The sequence below is a fragment of the Monodelphis domestica genome, chromosome 1 (assembly GCF_027887165.1).
Source record: "Monodelphis domestica isolate mMonDom1 chromosome 1, mMonDom1.pri, whole genome shotgun sequence".
NCBI classification, from domain to species: Eukaryota; Metazoa; Chordata; class Mammalia; order Didelphimorphia; family Didelphidae; genus Monodelphis; species Monodelphis domestica.
In genome coordinates, this window is record NC_077227.1 from 226,942,973 (window position 1) to 226,968,699 (window position 25,727).

The 25,727-nt window shown below is 35.0% G+C and overlaps 1 protein-coding gene across 28 annotated transcripts in view; it reads left to right on the forward strand.

Moving 5' to 3' along the window:
* Positions 1 to 25,727, forward strand: part of UNC79 (unc-79 homolog, NALCN channel complex subunit) — a 338,162-nt gene that overhangs the window by 211,892 nt on the left and 100,543 nt on the right. For 15 of the 28 annotated variants that reach the window (XM_056810500.1, XM_056810495.1, XM_056810497.1 and 12 more), the window contains 8 exons: positions 2,109 to 2,291; positions 2,706 to 2,868; positions 5,566 to 5,715; positions 6,290 to 7,513; positions 11,874 to 11,981; positions 16,164 to 16,280; positions 20,598 to 20,681; positions 23,518 to 23,620. In XM_056810500.1, coding sequence (XP_056666478.1) covers positions 2,109 to 2,291; positions 2,706 to 2,868; positions 5,566 to 5,715; positions 6,290 to 7,513; positions 11,874 to 11,981; positions 16,164 to 16,280; positions 20,598 to 20,681; positions 23,518 to 23,620 — 2,132 coding nt within the window. The remainder of the gene's footprint in view (positions 1 to 2,108; positions 2,292 to 2,705; positions 2,869 to 5,565; positions 5,716 to 6,289; positions 7,514 to 11,873; positions 11,982 to 16,163; positions 16,281 to 20,597; positions 20,682 to 23,517; positions 23,621 to 25,727) is intronic. The other 13 variants (XM_056810498.1, XM_056810477.1, XM_056810493.1 and 10 more) reach the window with 3 other exon arrangements.

The window sequence follows — 25,727 nt, forward strand, 5'->3', positions numbered from 1 at the left end:
CCTTAAAAAACCTATGAGGTAGTTAATGCAAAAGTGTCATTTACTCCATTTTATAGAGGAGATAAGGGATTAGATAAGCTGGGGGGGTGCAGAGCTGCACACAACAAGGACTAGCTCTGAATTAACACTTGATTAGTCTGTGATTTAGTTCACTAAGTTTGAAAATGGGAATTGATGGGTCCAACTCCTTCAAGCACTTACAGACATGAAATGCATGGCTGAATCAGGCAGCAGTTGTACAGGGTTGGAAGGAAATTAGGCGGCAGGAAATTTAGTAATCCTTAATTTCCTTCTGTCATCATATTATAAGTTTTCCTTTAGAGTTTTCTTTGGGTAGTGAAGTCAGTATATGATGTGATAAAATACTTGTATCATCTTATCTCATCACTGAAGTTCTCTTTAGTATTATAAGAAGAATTTACTATATGGTCATAGCAATTCCCAATCACTAGAAGTGTTCAAGTATGTGTATATATATATATATATATATATATATGTATATGTATATATACATATATATTTAAGTATTTGTTTGAATTTGTTTATACATGTATCTAATTCATTAGTTATAAATATACACACATTAACTCTTTTAACTGTGTCTAGTATAAGTCCTTAAATCTGCTGAGAGCATTCCAGAATGATAGAATCATAGAATCTCAGAGATGGAAGTAAGCTTATGTTACTGTGCTAGGTCTTAGGACATTTTTCCAGTGTCAGAATAGAAATTCTCTCTACAACATCCTGGTCAGTGTAATTCTCCATGTACCGCATCAAAATACCTTTCTACTACATTTTGTACCATAGTCTATAGAATTAGTATTTACTAAAATTAATTTAATAGATGCTACCTATTCATATTGTGGTGCTGGAAACTGTGCAATTCTACATGCCAAACCTAGGGCAGACTTCAAACTCATAACCTCTAGTGATATCATATAAATAATATCTTTGCAGATAGTCTTTTGTTTATTTTGATGAATTTTCTGGTTGACACAGTATAGGCTTATGCTTTGTCCTTAGTAATACATTTATTCATTCATCCATTCGTTTGTCTATCTATGAAGTATTTGTTGAGTGTCTATTATGCATGATATAAAAATGGGCAATATGAACGGCTCCTAACCTTGCATTCTTCACAATCTATTTGGGTTTCACAATCTATTTGGGTAGATAAGTCATGCACATGAAAAACTAACAGCACAGTGCAAGAGCCATTACAAGACCATATTTCAATTAAGTAATGCCGAGTTCCTCATTACTAGAGATGTTCAAACAGATATAGTATATATTGAAGTACATATATATTTATAGACACAAATATGTTAACATATTCATAATATATATATATTATTCATTGTACATATTTATGTGTATATAGATCTACATAATGATTTCTTTTAAAAGTTTAGATTGTGATTTTATCAGTATAGATTAGTATTTTATCAGGCCCAGGAAAGAACTGCCCCCACCAATGGAGATTAGACTGATCTCTGCACATTAGATCTACCTGGAGCACCAAAAGGTCACACAGCCAGAATATGGCAGATGCAGGACCCCAAAGCCAACTCTCCTTCATTCAAAACCAGGCCAGATCCAGAATGCCTGTCTCCAAATCTAAACTACGTTCTCCTACAACACACTATCCTTGCTTACTGACTGGGAAAAATGTAGAAGTTAGAGAATTAGACTGGATAGGTCTCTTCCAATTCTGAGATTCTGTGACTTTATTATATTGTGAGAAATATAGAGAATTAGTTTAGATGATTCATGGATAAGAGAGAACTCTGGGTAGGAGTGGGCAGAGAAGACTTCATACGGGGAATGAGAACTGTCACTCTCTTAGGGCACTGACAGTGTGTTCTGCCTTAAGTTATAGTTGCTTGTGTTCATGTCTTGTTCTCTTACTAGAGTGTAAACTACACCAGGGGTATTGTTTTATACATCTTTATCTCCTGGCAATACCTATTTCAGGACCTTGCTAGATGTTAAGTAACTACCTGGTGAAGGAAGTGTGGGAGCAAGGGCACCAGCAAGGCAAAGAAATGAGGGAGAGCAAGCATGAACACTTCTGTTTGCTTTCATTGTTCAATTTATATCTATTTCAGGTGATGGATTATAACATCAATCTGGGAAAACATCTTCTCCCTTTAGTGGTTCAAGTACTTAAGTACTGCTCTTGTCCTCAGTTGCGACATTATTTTCAACAGCCACCTCGTTGCTCCCTGTGGTCTCTGAAGCCTCATATTCGGCAGATGTGGTTGAAGGCATTACTTGTTATTCTTTATAAGGTGAGACATCTTTGCTACTCTTCCCTTCTGGGCACAATGATCTAGGGCAGGGTTGGTGAACCTTTTCTCAGTTCGAGTGCCCAGAGGGCAAATTCAAGATATCTGTACCCTCCCCCCCAATTAGGGGAGAGAATTGAGGGAGAAAGTGCTTGCTTTGGGTGGCTCTCATTTTCTCCCCCATCTCTCTCCCCCTTCTAAATTCATTTATGTTTCTTATTCTATCTTTTGAGTAGATTATAAATTCCTAGAGGAAAGGGATTTGTTTTGCTTTTGACATCTTATATCTAGCTTCTAGCACAATGCCTTAGATATAGTAGCCTATCAATAAATAATTGTTGAATAAATGAATTTATAATATTATCATGAAATATTTAATATTCTTATATCTATAATATATTTTATTTTATTGTGCAGTACCCATACCGAGATTGTGATATCAGCAAGGTTATGTTGCATCTCATCCAAATAACAGTCAATACGCTCAATGCACAGTATCACAGCTGTAGACCACATGCTACTGCAGGACCTTTGTACAGTGACAACAGTAACATCAGCAGATACAGTGAGAAAGAAAAAGGTATTTCAGAATCTGAATTTTACCCCCTTTTCTGCTTAATGACACTTTGCATGCTATATTTAGGAGAGAAGTGCGTCTTACAGAATCAACTGCATATTGATCCTCTTTTTAAAACTTTCCTTCTTAACACTGTTTTTAAAATTTTCAAATGCTTCTTGAAGAGTAATTGCCAGAATCTTTTGACATGAATGGTATTGTTGTTCTTCATGAATCATCTCATATTTAGTGAAGAAGTCTTAGTGAAACTTTTCAAAAGCATTAAGAAATTTCTTCCTTTGACATACAACAAAAATATGTTTTTTCCAGCACTTTAAGGAACCATCATTTTGGAATTCTCAAGTTTGTTTCTGAAATCAGAATAATAATTTCAATAGATTCTAGGCTTGGAAATGTATTTTCTCCTGTTGTCATCTGTCAATAATAAATGGTCTGTATTGGTGATTCAAGATTCTGTTCACAATAATAGTTAACACTTTAAGGTTTGTGGAACATTTATATATATTTTTTTCATTTGATGTCTCATGAGGCACTATATCCCAAACATCTTAAGCACACAGATTTTAATGATCTTGTTTTATAAGGCATTTTGCCAAGTCTTTCTTGGAATGAAACAATAAAAGCAAATCTTAAAAGGTGAGGGCAAAAATATTCTTATGAGATTACATTTGAAGAGCAGAGGTATTTTTCCATAGTGAATGTTAAATTGACTTTATCTGACCGATCTAACTGATGTTATAATGAACTTCAGGGTTATAGCTGGAGTCTTGAGTAAACCAAGAACTGTTATTCCACTCTAGGATAATCTCAATTGATCTAGCATATAGAGGATGTCAGTTTGTGTCTAAGCTATTTCAGAGTTTTAAGTTGACTCTAGAGTGGGATCCAAGGGGCAAGTTAAGTCTGGATTTCCAGGACTACCAAAAACCTGCCCTTCAAGTAAGTCATAACATCCTGGTTTGGCCCCTGATTTGCCCTAACCTCTGGGATGTTCTACAGATGACGTTGATCTAGAGATTAATTTTAGCCTTTGCTCTGAGGCAGGGGTAGGACATAGTTTTCTCTTCATTCAACACCTTAATGAACAAGATTTTCAGAGTCTGGGAATAGAATTAAATGGGAATCAATCATATACTCTCTGAATTTTACTTTTCCAAATGGAGAACTAAAAATTGGAACCAGAATGCCTGGTATTGTCACATTAAAGCAAATTTGGATATGATGTCTTTTTTTTTTTTTGAGCAATGAGAGTAGCAAGTCTATATTTATATAGTTCAGTTAGATCATAATCCCAAAGGCAATTCATCATAAAAATTTATTTTATATTTGGATAAAAATTTTAGCATGCATAGTTTTGTCAGTGGATTTTATATGATCATATTAACTTGCATTATCTAGGTAGGATAAGAATATCTGAAGTGCTATTATTTTTCCCCTAATTCAAATACAATATGGTTAATACTCAAAAAGTCTAAAAATCATAATTATGTATGGGCTTCATTATTCCAGATTGTGGGCCCAGAAGCCAGGTAGTACTAAATAAAGTCTAAATATTATTATTTCATTGAGAATTAACCTAAAAATTATCTTTAAGGTATGTAAGTCCAGATGCGTAAGAACAGAATGCCATTTTTGCTAATTATGGTGTTTGATGCATGTCAGTAGTTTTTTCCCTTGCTTATTTGTTGCCTTTTGGGCATAATAAAAATATGAAAGTGGGCTTTCTGAAAGAATTCTCTGGATCTTTGCTATTTCCATCATTAACCTGCCTCTGGCCTTATCTGTAATTTAAAAGTAGCTTAATGGGGATATCCAAAAGAGGACGGTATGCAAACAACAACACTGACAAAATAAATTATCACACACATGTGCATGTGTGTATGTGTGTATGTGTGTGTGTGTGTGTGTGTGTGTGTGTGTGTGTATGTGAGATGGGTACACTAACTCTTAGAACTATGACAGACCAAGATACTGTTGGAATTTCATTAGGTGTATAGTAGTAACATATAATAAATACCACAGAGGAAGAATTAAATTGTATTAGAAAAATTTTGTTTTGTTTTGTTTTTATTTATTTACTCTTTCAGTCCATAATCATTTGTGGAGCTTTTGAGATAACAAATGGCTTTTATAAGCTTTTTCTGTGTTGTGTGTTTCATTATCAAATGTAGAGTACAGTATTTTGCATTTACGAAGTTAAAGGTGCATGTAGTTCTAGGCTGTGTCTATACTAGTCTTAAAAAAAACCCAGGATTTGAAAAAAAAATATTCTAACATGGTGTTGTTTTATTTAATTTTCTTTTGTCAAAGTAGACTAAAAAAACAGATAAAACAAAAAAGGAAACAAGTTGACTTAGCCATTTTCCAAGGCATAAAGAAAAAAAAGTATCATGCATTTTTAAGAGCATTTAAAAACTCCCCTCCTCGGTTTGGCCATATTGGGGTGATAAGATATATATCCTGGAAATATTGCCATAACATGAAGTATGATGGGCAACTGCTTGTTAGGTTGCTGCATTACACAAGTGGAAAATTTGAAATCTGAAAACATTAAGTAGCCATGGCTTGAACTAGGTTGGTGTAGACATCTTTCTCAAAACTTAGTTCTATAAGTACTTTCATGGAAACACTAGTGTAGACACAGCCTAAGAGATGGTGGAGTCTCTTAAGTGTAATTATGACTTTCTCTCCCCCAATTAGAGGAAGATAGTGTTTTTGATGAATCTGATATTCATGATACACCTACTGGACCCTGCAATAAGGAGTCTCAAACTTTTTTTGCAAGATTGAAAAGGATAGGCGGCAGCAAAATGGTGAAATATCAACCGGTTGAGATGAATGTGCAGAGAAGTATGAATTTTTTATCTTAGTAGTTTTATGCAGAAATGTTGTACTCTACCGTTTGTTTTAGGCTAAAACTTAATTTGATTATGTTACTACACCTTTTTTTAATACTATTGATTTTGATATATATGTATGCACAAACAGTATATATATAGATGCATTTATATATATACGAGAATTGACAGATACATCATTAATTGTCATGATTGTCTCAGAGGGCCATTGCTTAATTTGATTTGTTGCAAAATGTTTGCTTCTCTTCCACACAACCTGAATACAGTTCCTTAGATCTGATTCAGCCAAACAAATCCCATCTAGGGCCCAACTGAACAGAGCTGAGGAATTATTTGAAAACCTAATTGTCTGCAAAAATAGACCACAGAGGGCCATTTTGGTTCTCTCATGGCAAAGTTCTAATCTGGTTCTTGCAGTTAGAACAGCCTTGTCCCCAAAGTCAGTTTTTCCCACTAGTGGTGCTGGGATTGTGGATTATGGTTTATGCCAATTATGTGCTGGAGCATGAGGGGAAAAAAGTAAAATCGCTAAGTAAAATAGTACTAGCTTTTTCTGTTTTAATCAGGTGAAATAGAACTGGCTGAATATAGAGAAACGGGTGCATTTCAAGACAGCATTCTACGCTGTGTGAGAGAAGAAAGCATTCAGAAAAAAAAGCTGCGCTCTTTAAAACAAAAATCTCTTGATATAGGGAATGCAGACTCCCTGTTGTTTACATTAGATGAGCATCGTAGGAAGTCCTGCATAGACCGATGTGATATAGATAAGCCATCCACCCATGCTGCTTACATCACACACAGACAAAATGATTATGGAAGACCCAGACAGAATTCTTCTACGAGGCCAGACAATACAGAAATTCCTGAAAACCCCACTATAGAAGGCTTTCAAGAAACCCGAAGACCAGTAATACCAGAAGTCCGATTAAACTGCATGGAGACATTTGAGGTGAAAGTTGATTCTCCAGAAAAACCTTCTACTCCTAAAGAGGATTTAGATCTGATTGATTTGTCATCAGATTCTACATCAGGACATGAAAAGTGCTCTATTCTCTCCACATCAGACAGTGACTCTCTTGTCTTTGAGCCCCTTCCTCCTCTCCGAATAGTGGAAAGTGATGAAGAGGAAGAAACGATGGAACAAGGTACCGAGGGTGTCTCTAATAAAAATACTTTATCCTTTCCCTCAACTCCTACTGGGTCCTCTGTGCTTAGCTTAAGCACAACTCCCCTCGTGCAAGTCAGTGTAGAAGATTGCTCTAAAGACTTTACTTCTAAGGTCAGAAGAAATAGTCAGTCATCAGGGAAAAAAGAAACTCCTCCCCAGCTTTCTGAAGAGCGAAAAGATAGTGAAGAATTATCAAAACTAGAGACACTTCAGGAATTTTCTTGTGGTAGTCCACTCACTCTGAAACAGAAGAGGGACCTTCTGCAGAAATCTTTTGCCCTTCCTGAGTTGTCAATTGATGACAGCACTGAGCTTAGCATGGAGGAAGAAAAGGAAGATCAACAGGGCTCAAGTTCATGTACCAAAACGGTCCTCCTTAAAGTTCCTGAAGATGCTGAGAGTCAGTCTGAAAGTGAAAAGCCTGATGCCAGTGCTGAGTCTGACACAGAGCAGAATGTTGAGCAAAAGGCAGGAGAGGATGGAACTGAGGAATCTGAATTTAAGATCCAGATTGTGCCCAGGCAAAGGAAGCAGAGGAAGATTGCTGTTAGTGCTATCCAGAGAGAGTACCTGGACATTTCCTTCAACATTCTAGACAAACTGGGAGAACAGAAAGAGTCAGGTAAGCACATTTCTCTTTCTCTTCCCAAGCCCCCAACCACACCAAGTCTTTTCCTGTAGTTTGTGCAACTGTGATAGAATTCTGACCCCGAATATGCATTAAATTTTATTCTTATAATGTCAGCTTCTGACATTATAATTGCTTCAGAAACCATCCTGACTCCCTCCTGCTCCAAATAGCATGTTGGATTCAGATGTGGTTTTACTGGCTGCCTACATGTCATAGTCTTTGTTGTCTCCTAAGCACTACAGTCAACTCTTGATTATCCATGTTTAGAGAAGAAAGTTAATATTCCTAAAGCTTTGTTCTAAGTCAATTGTTTTGCTTTTTTTTCTTCACAAGAGCTTAAGACATGGAAGGAGATGGAGTAGAAATGAAAGACTTTGGTTAAGTCATGAACTAGATAAAAAAGGCCCTGAGTTATTCAGCATTGATTGTATATTCTTTTAGAGTCCACAACTGATTACGTATTTATCTAAATGTGCAGAGCTTTTTGGAAATTTTCAGCTCTCAGGAACCTATACATTATGAGGTACAACTAATATAATCCATAGGAATCAAGATTCTCATACATAGAGCTGGGGGCAAGTGGATGCTTAATAAATACCATTGATGGTGACACACAGAGTCAAAACACCACTATGGCATTTTTAATATTCTTTGGGAGGCAGAGTTTCTAAGCACAGCTCATGTATCAATAGATTTACATTCTCTTAAAATATTTAGGTTTCCTAAAGCCTTGGCATAGCACTGTTTGTATTTCTCATCATCTCTTTAGTTTGCAACTAGAAAGCATAGTTACTAGAAGAAATAGGAATGGTTAGAATTATCATTTACAAAAAAATATGATTATTGAGTTTTAGAGCTGGAAATGATTTTAATAATATTACCTAGTCTATATCTCGTCCTAAATCTTACTTTACAAATGAGCATAGACAGGTCTAAAGAAGTTAAATTACTTACCCAGAGCCCCATAAAAAGTTAGTGACAAACTCATAACTAGAACCCAGGTCTTTCAGGTCCAAATCCAGTGCTCCTCATGTTATCTCCTGAAAATAAACGATATCTAGGTATTTGTCTCCTTTGATAACAATCTCTCTTTTACTAGTCTTCCCCCTTGCCCTGTAGACAAATAACTAGACATCATTTTTGAGTGCCTAAAAGTATCATGGTGAGCTATAGAAATTATAGCTGCTTCTTGTTAAACATAGGAAAAATGAAACCCAGAAAGATTAAGAGATTAGCCTAAATAAAGTTTCTTAGCTAACAGATGGCAGGACCAGGACTAGAATTTGAGTCTTCTGACTTGTAGTCTGTTGTAGTTGGGAAGAAATCAGTAATTGTTAATTGAATGAATTTAGGGAAGTCAAGAAACGAAATCTGGCATTAACAGATTAACTGGCTATGATGAAGTTTAAGTAAGGGAAGCTTTAGGCAACTTGAAACTAGAATTATTATTGCAGTTAGAAAATCATCTTTCCTTAATGATAGCTTGTCACTTCTTCTCTCTTAGTTGCACACCTAGAGTTTATGAGGATATGGTGCCTACATCATCTAGGCACTGGGTATGAAGTGGCTTCTTATTTATCTCTATTCTAATAGCCCTTACTGCCTGCTCCCTCCACCTTCCTATTCCCCCCTCCACTGGGAGATAGTGTTGGGGGAAATCAGATTCTATTGTAAATTGTCATTCAGTAAGAAAATCTGTTGATGTTAAAACTAGAAGGATTGGTTGCTCCTATCAGAGATTAATAGATAGTTGAAACTAGAAGGCTTAACACACATCATAGATTATTAGGAAACAATATGTAAAACATTAGTGTTCCAAAGAGCATTAGAATATATGATCATAAAATATTAGATCTAGAAGGGAATGTTAGAATTGCAAAGGACTCTTTTCTTTTACAGATAAGGAAACAGACTCAGGGAGGTTATTGATATGCTCAAGGTCAAGCAGAAATCATTTTTGATATTATATTCTCTTCTCTGCAAAAGAGGAAATAATAAACAAAAGAAAGCAGAGTAAAAGTAATTATCCTAAAGTAACTTGGTACCCTAATGGGTGTTGCTTTTTTTTTTCCCCGTCTGCACCTGTGATTTTAACAGAATAGGGAACTCCCAATAAAGAAATACCTTCTACCAATAAAGACTGGCAACCATACAGAACGTTATAATCACAGAGTTGGTTGGGGAAACAGACTTGCCTAAGGTCACACAACAATTATATATTAGTGGAAAGTCTTGAGCCTAGATCTTTGTGATTCTGAGGCCAGTTCTCTATATCTCAATATCTATATCTATATCTGTCTCTATAATGTATTTAAGACTAATGCTATACAATAAGGCTTTTCTTTCAAGATGAGAACTGAAGCAAGAATTTTTTTAACCACAGATATAAATGAGGAATTGATAAGATATGACTGTTAAGTATTCTTATTGTCTGTTGTTTTGGGGTTCATGGTCAGTTTTATACTTTACCGGTAAGTAAATAGCAAGAACATATTGAAAGAAATGAGTGTGGGAGGGATATTTATATTAAGTGGAAGCCTGGGGAAGAGAGAAATAGAAAATAATTTTCAGGAGGAGACTTGTACTTTTTTTTGGGGTAGAGTGAAGAAGTATATTTTTCATACTGATTGGCTATTTTCAGAGTTCTCATGTATATTAGTATTAGAAGGGTCAGAAGATAATAGAGCTGGAACTTGAAAGAGTTTTCAGAGTTCATTTAATCCAACCATCTCATTTTCCTGATGAGGCCTAGAAAGGTCAAGTAATTGCCCAAAGTCACATAGGTACTAAATATCAAAGGTGAGAGCTGAACCCAGGTCCTTGTGACTCTGTGTACCTCCTCCTTTTAAAACTGAAAAAACTAAAACACAGAAAATTTGATTGGCTTGTCTGGGGTTATACATCCAGTACATTTACTCAGCAAAGCTGAGACTTAAGTCCAAGTTTCCTGACTTCAATTCTAGTTGTTCTTGCTACTACTTTAATGATATTTTAATAAACTTAGTCATTTTAGCCATTGTTTTACTATACTTTCTTCAAATGACTGATATTCTTAGGCAATTTTCTAATAAAATAATACCTCAGATAGTGGAAGCCAATTACTAAACCTCTATTTACTCTCTGGGACACAGTGAAAATCAGTTAGAAAGTAGAAGAATCCTATGAGTGGAAGACATAGATGGTATAAAGTCCATATGTAGAGTTCATGGAGTTTACATATAGGTGGCAAACTAACCTAAAGCTAATTAAAATATCTGAGGAAAGGCAGAAGTGTGGAGAAGTATCTCTTAGAGTTAGATATACTGACAATAAAAAGAAGTAGGAAAATATATAAATTTGAAAAAAAATTTAATTCAGTTTTTTAGAAATCACTTTTCTAGCCACATCTTAATTTTCAGGATTTAGCTGAGCATCACCAAGGTTATAGATTTTCCACATAAAAAGTAGTTTTTTAAAAATAAGAATTTTTAAAAAGCACAGCAGTCTGGGACCATTCAAAAATAAGAATTTTAGAAAGCGCAGCAGTCTGGGGCCATACTATATGGTATAATGGAAAACTGTTCTTTCCATCTCAGTTGACCCTGTGAGCCTCACTATATTACACTGTATTGTATTGGTGAACATAATAGATAAAATGATGATGATCCTTTCCTAATAAACGGCTAAATTGTTAGAAAGTATGATACTTTTAGAAAATTTTCATTTAAAATGGTTAAAAAAAAACATTTAGATGTTTAAATAAGTTGTTAGCCAAACAGACCACATTCATTTCCTATTAATACTGGGCAAATGAAAAGAAATTGAGAAAATGCTTTCCACCTTAGAATAATTGGTATGTTGTTGTTAAATAGTGTAGGAAATAAATATTTCTTACCACTTGAAGTAATAAATATAAGCCCTGAATTTATTTGGCAGTATTGGGAAAATTCCTTCACCCCTCTTGGTCTCCTTTTCCTGTTATATACAGTGAAGGGGTTAGATTGGATGAGATTATCTAAGATTCCTTTCCAGCTCTAACATTTTAAGGTTCTTTTAGATAAATAGTGTCACAAAGTTTAAGTCAATTTGTCCAAAGTTTCAGACTGAGTCACCAATCATACAGCACTGAGCAGACTGCAGAATCTTTGTCCTATAACTCTATTCTGGATTGTTCTCAAGAGATAGATTAGATAGGTTAAGTGATACCTAAGGTGACTCAGACGTAGCTCTTTCTGGGTCCTTTAGTGCCACCACAAGAAGACAAATGAAGAGTTGAGAGCTCCTAAAAGCATAAGGAAAAAAGAGTGAAAACTGTTCTTGGACTTTTTTCTTTAATCCATTTTTGAGGTTTAAGTAGCATTTCTTTTTCTAGATCCTTCTGCTAAAGGACTTTCAACTTTGGAAATGCCCAGGGAATCTTCCTCTGCACCAACATTAGAAGCAGGCATGCCAGAAACAAGTAGCCATTCTTCTATATCAAGTAAGATTTTCGTTGGTTTCAGAATATGAAAATTAATTATTCCATTCATCACATTGGTTTTATGTCATCATCTGGTACATAATTAAAAATTCAGCCCATATATGGAAGTGTATTTTCTCAATACCTTAAATTTTTTTATTTCACCTGTTTTGTAGTCAGAAGACCTAAAGATTAACATGATATGGTATTGTTCAAGATTGTGGGGTTTCAGAGAACCATATGAACACTGGTTTGTTGCTAATACTAATTAGCCAATTAATCAAGAAAAGAATAGTAATTAACTGTGAACTTTAATGTGTTGTAGAAATAATAGTTATGGAAGGCAGCTGGGTGGCTCAGTGGATTGAGAGCCAGGCCTAGAGATGGGAGGTCCTAGGTTCAGGCCTCAGACACTTTCCAGCTGTGTGACCCTGGGCAAGTCACTTAACCCCCATTGCCTAGTCCTTACCACTCTTCTGCCTTGGAACCAAAACACAGTATTGATTCTAAGACTGAAGGTAAGAGGTTTTTTTTTTTTTTTTAAAGAAATAATAGTTATGGTAGATTGTTCTGGAGCTGTCATAGATATCGAAACTAAAAGGACCGTCATTTTTTCTCCAGATTATATGTAAGACAGAATGGTAACTGGAGATTAAATTGGATTTTGTTTCAACCTATAATATTTTGGTCAAAAAAGGGGAAAAACATGTGGTTTTGAGTGGTTGTATAAGGGACAAGTATTTTCATACTACATTGTCTTGTTTGGTCTTAGATTTTAGTCTATAAGGACTTCGTATGGTATGAAATAATACTTCAATCAAGCTGTGATCTCATCAGTATAGAGATGTCTTTAACAATGCAGATCACAGCTTATCTCTGCTAAGTCTGTGTGACTTGTCCATGTGTTCCCATAGGTTTGTAGGAAATAAAGTGATGGTAAAACATATTGGAAATTTAACCAAGCAGAATTACAGCAACATAGAATCCCAGATTTGGAAGGAACTTTAAAAGACTGGTCTAATCACTGAATTAGGAATGATTTTTCTCTATAGCAAGTGTCTTTGGCACTAGGAAAGTTTAAGTCATTTTCTTAATCACCTGATTTTATTACTGCCTGTATAAAAGAACAGAAAATAAAATTTGTATTTAAAAATATTAAAATCATTTTTAGCTTGAGGACTGTACAAAAAACATGTCATGGGTTGAATTTGGCCCACTGACTATAGTTTATTCCTCCTGGTTCTAATGTTCTCTAATGTCCACTTGATGGCGCCCAGAGAATCCCTTTGGAGGCAGCTCATTCCATTTTCTACTTCTCTATCAGAAAATTCTTCCTTATTTCGGTCTGAAATCTATTTCTTTAATTTGTGCCCTTTGACTTCAATGCACCTCCTTTCAGAGTTATGCTGAATCAATCCAGTCCTTATATTCCAAAGCCCATTAAGGCATTTTTGTTGGAAATGCTTCTTTTTATATGGAAAAACCATTTTGAGAAAATAGGAAGAACCTCAACCACATATACTGTCATTCTTCTGTTTGAACATCTGTTTATCCCCCCTGAAGATAACATGCTTTTAAAGTTAGTCTTTAATCCCAGCTTTTGGGGCAACTGTTTGACAAAAACTGCTAGGAAAATTGGAAAACAGTATGGGGAAAAATCAGGTTTTGATCATTATCTCACACCTGATTCCAAGATAAATTCAAAATGGGTACTTGACAAATATAAAGAGTGAAGTCATAAATATACTAGATGAACATAGAATAGTATACTTGTCAGATCTGTGGGAAAGGAAGGAATTCAAGACCAAGCTAAAAATAGAGAACATTACAAAATGTCAAATGAATGACTTTGATTATATCAAATTATAAAGGGTTTGTGCAAACAAAACCAATGCAACAAAAATTAGAAGGAAAGCAACAAACTGTTAAAAAATTCATAACAACACTCTCTGATAAAGGTTTAATTTCCAAAATATATAAGGAACCAAGTCAAATTTACAAAAATCAAGCTTTTACCCAATTGACAAATGGTCAAGAGATACGAATAGGCAGTTTTCAGATGAAGAAATCAAAATTATCAATAATCACAAGAAAAAGTGCTCCCGAATCCCTCCTGATTAGAGAAATACAAATCAAAACAATGCTGAGGTACTACCTAACATCTAGCAAATTGGCCAATATGGCAGTAAAGTTAGTCTTTACTGGGTCTGCCTTAGAAAAACAATAATGGCCTGAGAAATAAAATCCTTTATTCTAGAGGTCCATATTCATCTTTATTGTTCTAGTGGAGTCATTTTAATTATACCGGCAAAACAAAGTAAGGAACATCTAAGAAATAATTTTCTTACATTTTAACAATTACCTGTACCCTCAACAATAGATTAAGAACATGTCAGTTTTAGATCTAGTTCCGTATCTAATTACTTTTATTTCATCAAGAGAATCTATTTGAGAACTAAGATATCCTTTAAAAATTGAAACATTAAAAAGATGAAAGCTTTTTTGAGAGGCTGTTTCCCTTTTAATTATTATATGAAAAGAACCTGAAAACCTTACCTATCAAGCCCCAGTTACAATTCTAAGTTGGGTATACTTTAAGAAAGCTATGAAGGAGAATTGAATTAACCAACTCATTTACTTGTAAAACTAATTCATGTGTTTATATCATAGAAAACCACTAAAGAAATCTTTATTCTCAGAAGTATTTATTAGGAATCTACTTATATGTGATACTAAGGAAAGTAATTTTACAAACTGATATAAATGGGAAGAGTTCTTGATCCCCGGCAGCTCTAACATTTTTATAGAAGATGGTGGCAACTGAAAAATAAAATTTTAAGATCTGAATCAGTTTTGTACTTTAAATTTGTTAAATTTTGGAAACATATTTCTGCCTTTGGATTTTTTTTTAGGATTGTAGATGTAGATTAAATCATATATAGAATTGACTTATCTTAGACATCAGGATTTTACGAATATTTGCTTAGATAAAATCTAGCAGCTTTCCAGTGAATTTAATTGTCTGAGATAGCAATCCAGATAGCTTTGGCCTTCATTCATTTTTTTTCCATGAACAGAGTCTTAATCCTAGTTTAGCTAAGTGAATTACTCATTTTGTTTGTGTAGACACAAGAATAGTAATTTTTTGACTCGGGCTCAGTATCATACATTGTTGCTAACCACATCATAGAAGTCATGCTAACAAATTGTTTATTAATACCAGTTAAGAAGAATTTTGAAATTGTAAACACTGTACTTTAAATGATTTACAGATTGTTGTCAATGATTTCTGATAATATTTTGTTGCCAGAGGTACATTTGATGGCCTAAGAAATGGAAAATATCTTTATATGTGCCAAGTAGTTAAATATACATATATCCAGATATTGTTATCTTAGATAATAAGCAGCTGAATGGTGGACTGAGTATTTCAGAGTTACAGCATGGATAAGTGAAATAGTCATGCTGAAATAGAATATAAAATTTGAAAATTCTTAATTTTTTAACTTTTCCAACCAAATATTTTGCCTGTGGGCTTCTTTGCTATTTTCCTGGTTGGAGGAAGATATCACAAATGAGAAAAAAAAAAAGAGTTAATTTTCCTGGGAGAATATTTGCAAATGCTTAATATAGAATTCCTGGGAAAGCCTTTTATATTATATTAGTAAATTTCACATAGCAGACCAATATTCAAATATGAATTCAATGCAGTATCTTAGAGGTTGAAAGTAAATCTTTCTTAATTTTGTGCCAATTCCTGACTTGTGTGATCTGTGAGAAGTCTTTACCCTGGGCCTCAGTTTTTCCATCTCTACAATGGGGATTCTATACTCTTTCCTTTTCTTTCTTCTCTTTGGAATCTCATGGGAATGTTGTGAAGATTGGAGATTGGTATGGGGAGATTCATGAATCCAAAGAAAAATGGATTATAAAGTATAGGTACAATTTTTTGGTTGTAGCTTATATTCCCAGGTGATCGATAAGGAGTTGCTAGGTAGACACTGTGTCTATAGCTGAGGGGAAGAGAGTGTCTAAAATAATAATACCATAGTTATTTTTTCATCTGGTTAGCAACATATACTTTTATTGACCAGCAAACTTCTACTGAATGTTGAATGAATATTAGATGTGAGATTTTCAATCCTATGTATTATCCTGAAATTTATTTCCCCCTGTAACCATCTTCTAATTTCCCCCATATAGCTCAGTATAGGCAAATGAAAAGGGGATCATTGGGAGCTCTGACAATGAGCCAATTAATGAAGCGACAGCTGGAACATCAGTCTAGCGCCCCTCACAACATCAGCAACTGGGACACTGGTGGGTCAAGCTTTTTTTTTCCTTCTTTTCTCCCTCACTCAGCTAACATCACTCTTGATATCATCCCCTAGCCCTTATAAGTAACATAAAATATCTTTCCTATCCCTCTATTCAGGCAGTAATAAAATAAGGTGATTATGAAATTTATTTTACCTTTCTAGTGTCCCGGAGCCACATATCTTTCTTTTATCTAGCCCAAAATTTGTTCTCACAAAGGCCAAATAGTTTAAATGTCCCATTTTGTGGTGTTACAAAAAAAAATTGTCACCCATAGTGCATTTTTCATTTGTCACTGACATTCATTATTGACCAGAAGGTTTGTGATTGGTCAGCAAGATCACCAGGCTACAGCAATGTGCCCCCATTCTCATATGACTTACCTGTATCTCATCCCACTTTGTGAATATCATACCACATACCTAAGCTTTAAGCCTGGGAATGGGATTTAAGTGGTAAATTTTGAACAGGTCTGTATGTAAAGCAGCACAAAGTCAGGTGTCAATATAGCTTTGTTTTATGCCAGTTCCTGGTGTTCTGTGCCTCAATTATCCATTTCTCCAATGAGGACAGTAATCCCTTTACCACCATATTCTAAGATATTGCTGTCTTGAGACAGGATTATTATAATAATAAACTGTACTAGGAAATGTCTCCTTTCTCCTTTTTATAATAGTGAAGATGATAATGATAATAATTATAATTAACATTTAAACAGTTCTTTAAGGTTCTTAGAGTGCTTTACATGCAGGACATAACTTTATCCTTACAGCTATCCATGAGATAAATGTTACTGGAATGATTATCCCCCTTTTACAGGTGAGGAAACTGAGGCTCACATAAGTAATAAAAACAGCGGTGAGACTTTAACTGCAACTTCTCCTGACTCCAAATCTAGCATGTTTACCATTATATCATGTTGTCTAGGCCATGTATAAATCTGAATGATCAATGTGGGATCTGTGAGCCATCATTTTCATCAGGCTATTTTAAAACAGTAGTTCATATATTTGTAGTACTTAAAGTCTATGAGTTAGGCTTTGCAAAGTATTATCAGTTCCATTTTACAGACATAGAAACAGAGGCTCAGGGAAGCTAAGTGGCTTGCCCAGGATCACACCACTAATTAAGTATTAGAGCCAAGATTTGATCTCAGATCTTCCGACTCTTAAGCTGAGCCCTCATTCTAGTACTACATTGTACTGCTTACCTGATATTGTTGTTTTGACTCTAATTTATTGTTTGTTTTACTTTTAACATTTTTCCTTATGATCAGAGATCTTTCATTTCCACAAAAACTAAGCCATGTCCCATATCAGAAAGTTGATTTAGATACTTCATTCTATTTTTTCCATATATTTCCTCCTATTCTCAACATAGGATGCACTGATAGAATGTATTTTCTTCAGTGTTTATCAGCTTTTAGATCATGATGAATTGGGATAGTATATATCACTGAATGCCACAGAAAATTCTCCAGATGAAGAGAGGGGATTCTTATTTCAGGTAAGGGACTGACGACCTCTCAGGACTCGTCAAAGTGTGAGATGCTAGGATTCTCATGTCAGTAGTTTCAGTTTTCCTCCTATCCCTCCCCTTGTCCTCCAAGCCTTCACAAGAATTCAAGAGTCCTGAGTTTAATATTTGTGATCCTCTTGGTATCAATGAATCCTATGGTAAATTTACAGAAATGGAGAGAAGGACTAAGCCACATGGAGAATGTACAATCTTAATAATTCAAGAGATGAGTGTCTCAAGGCGTTTCTCCCATATATTGAAGAGAATTGACTGAAACTCATTTCCCATTATCTTTGCAATAAATCTAATAGAAGAAATGTTCAAAGTGGCAGTTATTGCTTGGACCATTGTATTTAAGATGACTAAACTTCTGGCCCTTGTCAAGTAGATACTTAGGCTATGAGGATTCTGTTTTTCCAAGACAGATCAGTTCTTCAACTATCCTACTTCTCTGCATTCTTTAGCAAATGTCTTAGCCTAAGTCTGCTCTAGAACATTTCACCTCTTATAGGTTTACATGCATGGTAGAATTTGACTGATTTTCTTAATAGTAAAAAATTTAATATAAACAGTCTTCGGATCTACATAATGCCACATAATCTATTTGACAGATTTTTTTTTCATTTCTCAACCTAAGGTATGGTCTAATGTTTCATTTCACATCCTTCAGGGACTATTTGAGTTTTCTTCAGTTGAGTTCTGGGGGTTATTTTCATTTTCTAAGTTCTCCAATCCTCAAGTAAGAGTTTTTCTCTACGTTCTCCTCATGAACAAACCCTTATAAAGGAGTCATCATGGTACAGAAGAAAGTTTTTTGGACTTAGATTCAGAACACCCATGTTCAAGTTCTGGCTTTATCTACTTACTAGTCATGTGACTTTGGGCAAGTCACAACCACTTTAGGGGCTTACTTTCCATATATATATAGAGGGACAGTTGGACAAAGAGATTTCTGAGGTTCTTTCTAACCAACATTCTGTGATTCTTTTCCAGGAAATGAGTAATAACTCATTCAGAGATACACAATATCAAGTTAAATATTACTTTTTTTTCCTTCAGTTCAATATTAATTAAATACCTGTTATGCACAGGGTGTATACTATTAGATAGGGAACAGGATACAAATTTTAGAAAAGTCATAATCTTAACTCGTTTACTTAAGCTGTGTGAACTCTGATAATAATAACTAACATTTATATAGTGCCTACTTTGTGCCAAGTAGTGTGCTATGCAGTTTATAAATATTATCTCATTTTACTATCACAGTAAACCTAGAAGACTTGTACTATTATTATCCCTATTTTACAGATGAGGAAACTGAGGTAAACAGAGGTTTAAGTGAGTTGTCCAGAATTATTTAGCTAGGCTAGATTTGAATTTAGGCCTTCCTAGTTCTAGGTAAGGTGTTCTCTCCATTATGCCACCTAGCTGCCTATGTGCAGGGTGTGCTATGCTAAGCACAGGGTTGGAGGGGTTGGGGGGTGGGGGGGGAGGGGGAGGGGAGGAGAATAGCAGAAGAAGGGTGCAGTGGCAGGATTTAGTTGGTTAACCTTTCTGAGCCTCAATTTTCTCAACTGTAAAATCAGAAGTTTAGATTGGGGGTGACTCCCAAGTTGCCTTCCAGATCTAAATGCATCATGGCACCAACTACTCTCATGCTCATAACCTAGTAGAGGAGTTTACAGGTTAGTAGATAAATGCTCGTTTTATGGCACAAACTTCAATTCAAAGACATTTATTTCTAGAAGAACAAGTTTAATATCCACAAGGGAAAATGAAATGAAAAAGCAAAAATACAAGCTTTTCATTTCATAACTTTAGGAACCCTGAGACCTATTAGGTAACAAGAGGCGAGGCAACCAGACAAGGAGCTGGTAGGATTATAGATCCAGCAGGGGGCAGAAGAGAACTACTCAAAGGTCTGGTTAATGAACAAGCTGTACCACTACAAAAATATCTCAGATGAGAGGGGGAGCCAAAGAAAATGCAGGAACTGTGGGGGAGTCTAGCAAGGGAGGAAGCAAGATTTCAAGTGCACAAAGTCAAGAGAGAGAAACACAATATTAAACTGGTTAGGATGCAGGCAGATATACAGAAAAGAGGCAGTAAGAATTGATAAATTCCTGCAGGTCTGGGTGACTTTTTTATATTCAAAAGGGCTTTTGAGGGGATGCCTCTCTTCTACAATATCTAAAGAGGTGTCTGAGTTTTCCTGTTGTTCAGGCAGGCATTTGACATCTAGCATGGATACTGACTGATTCATTTAAGCTAGTCATTTTCAAAATGCTTCATCTCTGCTCATCTGGTTGACTTGCTTCTTTACTTCATCCTTCCTTTTAAACAGATGTTTCCCAAGTATTGATATTCCTTCTTCAGTTTGCTATTGGTTAAATACACATTATCTTACTATACATGTGTTCACATGTGTTTTTAGGCCATTTTCTCTGATCATAACCATAATTTAATTGATTTTAAGTTTTTCTGGTGTGTGTATGTGTATGTGTGCATAAAACATTTCCAGCTGATCCCTGACATCGTGGCTTCATCCCATATCAGAAGATGTTAAATTTGAAAAAATTTCAAAGACAGAATTCTTTGATGTTGCCAGGTGGTCTCTTTTTGATGACTTCAGTTGGCATGAAAATTATATTTATAGTTAAAAGAAAACTTTTCCTCACCCTGAAATCCTTGGTATTTCCTTAAAAAATGATCAATAGGTTCACCAAACAATTATTGGTTTATGTCTTCATGTTGTGAACTATGCTGTAGCATTAGAGATTGAAATACTCTGTTTATCCACAGAACAGATACAGCCTGGGAAGCGTCAATGTAATGTGCCAATATGCCTAAACCCTGAACTGGAGGGACCACCACTAAGAATGAGAGGTTAGTTCAGTCTCTGCTTTTGCTTTCTGATATCACCACCAAGTTGACTTTATCATTTCTTGTTGTTCATGGGCACATATCTGGGTTCCAAGTGGTGCTATGTCATAATCAGTTTTGCTTTGAAAGTCAGTCTACCTGTCTATAAGACAAACATGACTTATTCTCTCTTCCAGATCAGAGAGAAAGTTAGTGCAGGTATATGTCCACATTCCATTTTCATTGCCTTGTAATAGATAGATGGCAGAGTATTTCCTGCTCTCATTGCTTTCCAAAGGAACATTTAGTTCTTTTTTCTATTCCAATTCATTTAACAAACTTTTAAATGTCTATTGTTCTAGGTTCTATGGAAGACACAAAAGATCCTTTGCCCTTGTGGAGCTTACAATTTAGTAGATATGTAAATAACTATAACAAATAACATTATAAAATAATTGCATTTTTTCTACATCTAAAAAGGAAGGTTGTTATAAACAGACAGGATTGGGGCAGGATCCTAAATCGAATAGCCAGAATTAGTAGCCACAAAGATTTCCCAATGAAGATGATGGAAATCAAATTTTTTTCACTGGCAAAAAGAAGATCTCATTTCTAGAAATTCAAGTTTCTATGATTGTTCTGTACTTTGGGTACCAGATGCTGGCATTATCATTAAGACTAACAGTGATTTTTGCTTTAGCCCCTCCTTTTAATTCAGGGGCTCTGCAGTGGCATATTTATCCTTTCTGGTACTTGGAATTTAATTAGGCTATCTGAAAAGAGAACTTGTTACATGGAGAATCCAAAAGCATACTAGCAATTAGGAGAGCAAAAGGACTTTCATCTTCTTAAACTTTTCATTGGGTTGGCTCTACTACTATGACTTTATCATATACTTGGCTATCATTTTGGAAAAAAATTTAAAGATGTTGTACCAGAGACCTGTACTATTGTAGCTATTCCTACTATTGTAGTTATTTGAAATAACTTTCTTTTATCAAAACATTTCAAGATTTTTTGTCAGTAGTCTTGTTTTATAATAAGGGTTAAATGAAATTTAGAGCAATGTGAGGATTTCCCCCAAATCATATAGCTCATCAAATTCAGTAGTATAATAGGTGTAGTCTTAGGAGAAAAACAAATGCCATCAAAAGCATTCTTCTGTATCTTTCTTCTAACTTTGGACCTCTTGTTTCATGTGAATGTATTTAGTAGTTTAAGGACTACTAAAGAATATGTTTAATTTTTAGAATGTGTCTAGTAGTCTAGACTACACATAAACAAAAAGCCTATCGCACAGTCATGAACCAGAAGACATTACTCTCACTTTTTCATGGAGCTATGCTATATTCTTTTTTTTTTCTTTCAGATTAATACATAGCCTATTTGGTCTCTTTGAAAATTCTTTTCTAATCTTTTTTTTTCTTTTCTAATCTTGGAAATGCAGATCTATAGAATGGCACTCTCCTTTTGGGACATAGATCATATAATCAGAATTTTTGACCCATTCTATGGTATTTACTGGTAATTTATTGATTTTCAGACTCTTTAATGACTATCATGGATTTTAATCTTTTTCCCTTTAATAAATGTGAGTGTTCTGCTGCTGTTCTGGAAATTATGATGTCTTTGGGCTATCAGTTTGGATTACTTCTTAGGGGTGGTTCCTTTCTACCTATCCATTAGATGTTTCTCCAACACCAAATGGTTTTCATCAAAACTCTGGCCTTTCTGTATTCTTTGTGTGTGGAGATATTAACTAATTTTATATTTATGGTTCTAGCTTTCATTGAAGACAACAAAAATTTGGATTTTGACAGGGCGAAGGAATTTTGGTTAAGTAGGTTTACTCTAGACAGCTCTTTAAACTCAAATTCACATTTTATTTGTAAATGTTTTGATAAACAAATGAAGAGTATCTTGGTTTTGGGGGGACGTGGTCCTATTTATTTATATAGAAAATGCAATTTTTTTAGATTGAATATCTGTCTAATGTAGGTCTTTATATTTCTCCTATATCAGTTATGGCAAACCTATGGCACAGGTGCCAAAGATGGCACACAGAACACTCTCTGTGGGCACTCAGCTATCATCCCTTTCCTCCCTTCCCCAGAGTTTGTTACTAGAAAGGCAGAGGTACTCAGATGGAGCTGCTCCCCTCCTGTTCTCTACACTACATGAGAATATTCCTTACTTCACCCACCCCTCTGCCCAATAGCCCAAAGTGCTTTCTCCCTCCCCTGTGTAGGGTAAGGGTGTGTGGGGAAAGACCAGCACTCAGTGGGGGTGGGTGGGGCACAGTATGGGGTTTCTGGGGGTGGGTGGGCATGGCACTTGTTCTGGAGTGGGACAGGACTGGTACTCCATCTCTAAAAGGTTTGCAATCACTGTCCTATATCTACCCCCAAATAGCAGAATGTAGGAGCTTGACATAATATTTTGGTGTATTCTTTCACCCTAGTGAGATATCCAGATTCATAACTGGTGAATGATATTCCACAAACATTTATCCTCTTTGTACACTGACCATTGGTTTTTTTCCCCTATTAACTCATAACTATGCTCAAATGTTTGTAGAGCTGAAAAGGAGAGAGGCATAGTGGAACATAAAGGCAACCAGATCCTAGAGCTCTACAAGAAAAACCAAAGAAGATCATAGGTTTAAAAATATGAATAATTATGTTGAAGTAGTTTTTCAAAATGCAATTTAAGGGAATGAGGAGGGATGAAATCTGTTTCTATCTCTATGGAATTATAATATAAAGTGCTGCTTGGGGATTTTTGAGGATGAGAAATAGTTCATTGGTGGGCAGGCATGAGCCAATCTCTCTTCATCATTATTTCTTTACTGCATACCCAGGTGCTACTAAATCCAGCCTGCTGTCAGCGCCCAGCATAGTCAGCATGTTTGTACCTGCACCAGAGGAATTCACTGATGAACAGCCCACGATGATGACTGACAAGTAAGCTCATACAGTATTTTTTAACAATGTTTTCAGAATTAAATTTACTCCACCATAGGTACAATAAGTACCAGAAAAGAGATAATATATATTTGAAACCCCACAAATTAAAAAAAACGAACAAACAAAAAGCCTAATGCCTGAATGGATGCAGTGAATACATTGATAGTCATCAGTATCTGAGAGGTTCAGAAAAATCCTACTGTATGGATAGGTTTTATTTCTGCTTCAACTTTTTTAGATTTTATTGTTATGAAATCATTTATAATTATGTCCACATGCGAGGAAGTGGCATGTTGGAAAAGGGCATTGTTCTTAAACTGGAGACCTGAACAAGAGTCTCTACATAATAGCTGTATGATCTTGGGTAAATTGCTTTGCCTCTCTGGGCTTTACTTTCTTTAGCTAGAAGAGATAATTTCAGAAATTTCTTCCAATTTCAACATTCTTTTTTAAGATCTCTTCCAGCTCAGTCTTTCTATATACATTAGAAAATTCTATCTTTTGAAGTCTCTTATCTTGCTTACATTTTATGTTTTATGTTCTAAGGTCTCTTTCAAGTGAAGAGTTCTATATTCTGACATTCTTCCGTCTAAATTCTTTTTTCAGTCTAATATTCTAAATTTTGAGCTTTTGAGCTAATGTAGAAAATTCACAATTTAATGTCTTCTTAAGGCATGGAGAATATGGCAGCAGAGCATAAAGGCATGCAGGCTGTACCAAGCTGGAAAGACTTCCAATATAATCCCTGTGAGAGTTTTAATTGTTTTAGAAAAAATTTGTCAACAAATGATTAGATACTAAGTAATGAATTCTTAGTTCATGGTAATCCATGAAATAAGTATATAGTCTTTTTCTGCTTTCATGTTTGGTGTTGGATTGATTGATAAAGGGAGCAGAGGATGCTAAGAATCACCTAGTACTTATATTGTCTATAAACATTAACTGTAGCAATCCTTAATGTGAGATCTCTGTCTGGTAATCAGTGAGTTGATTGATGTATGAGAGAAACTGATGTTTTTTATATAAATGAAACCAAAAGCATATGGAAGTTTCAACTAAATGGAAGGACAACTCACTTGTTTTCCTTGGAAAGATGAATAAAGTTAGCAAAATTGGTTTTACCATGCAGATAAAGATAACATCATTTATGATATACTTAGTCATCTTCTTATTCAGAAACATAAGCAAAACAACTGTGGTGAAAATTTCAAGCATTGTGTCAACATCTCTCTTTAAAAAAATTCTTACCTTCTGTCTTAAAATATATTGATTTTAAAGTAAAAGAGAGATAATGGCTAGGTAAGTAGGGTTAAGGGACTTGCCCCATGCTACATAGTTAGGAAATGCCAGCCATCTAGTTGCCCCTTAACTTCTTTTCTAGAAGATGAAAAAGGAGAAAAAAATTATTATTAACCTAAGAAAAATCTCCAAATTAAGTCTACATGTAACTTAAAACTAGGTGACTTTGGTGAAGGAATAAAAAGGGCAGAAAAAACTATATGTGAAAATATGATTTGGTATTAGGAAAGAAAAAGTAAAAAGCTTTGAGACTAAGAAATTTCATGTCAGTGTTTTCTTATTTTGTATCTTAAAAACACTTTTACTGACATTTTAAAAAATTACCTGCATTTCCCAATGTCTTTCATTCTACCTCCATTTCTTCACAAAGAATAAAAAGGAGGAAAGGAAATGAAGCAGAATTAACCTACATGAGAAAAAAAAAGTCTGGTATTGTACACACTGCTCCACATCCATAGGCCTCTTCACATCTCTTCTTTGGGACCCTACTTGGTCATGAAAATTTCACAGCATTCAGTATTTTCATGCTTTTTTAACGGTATAATTGTATCCAGTTACATTCATTTACTTTGACCTGTTTAACAATTTCTTAGTTACTTTATTTCTAATTCTTTGCTACTATAAAAAGTGCTACTCTAAAGGCATATATGTATGTGGGATATTTCATTTTATTATTAACTTCTTTGGGATATGTGCATAGTCTAGAAAAGTAATCTAAATACAAGATTCCAAAATGTTTTGTAGGGCAAGGTCTCTTGTGGAAGGTGGGGCTTGAGTTGAATCTTTTAGGAATATAGGGAAACCA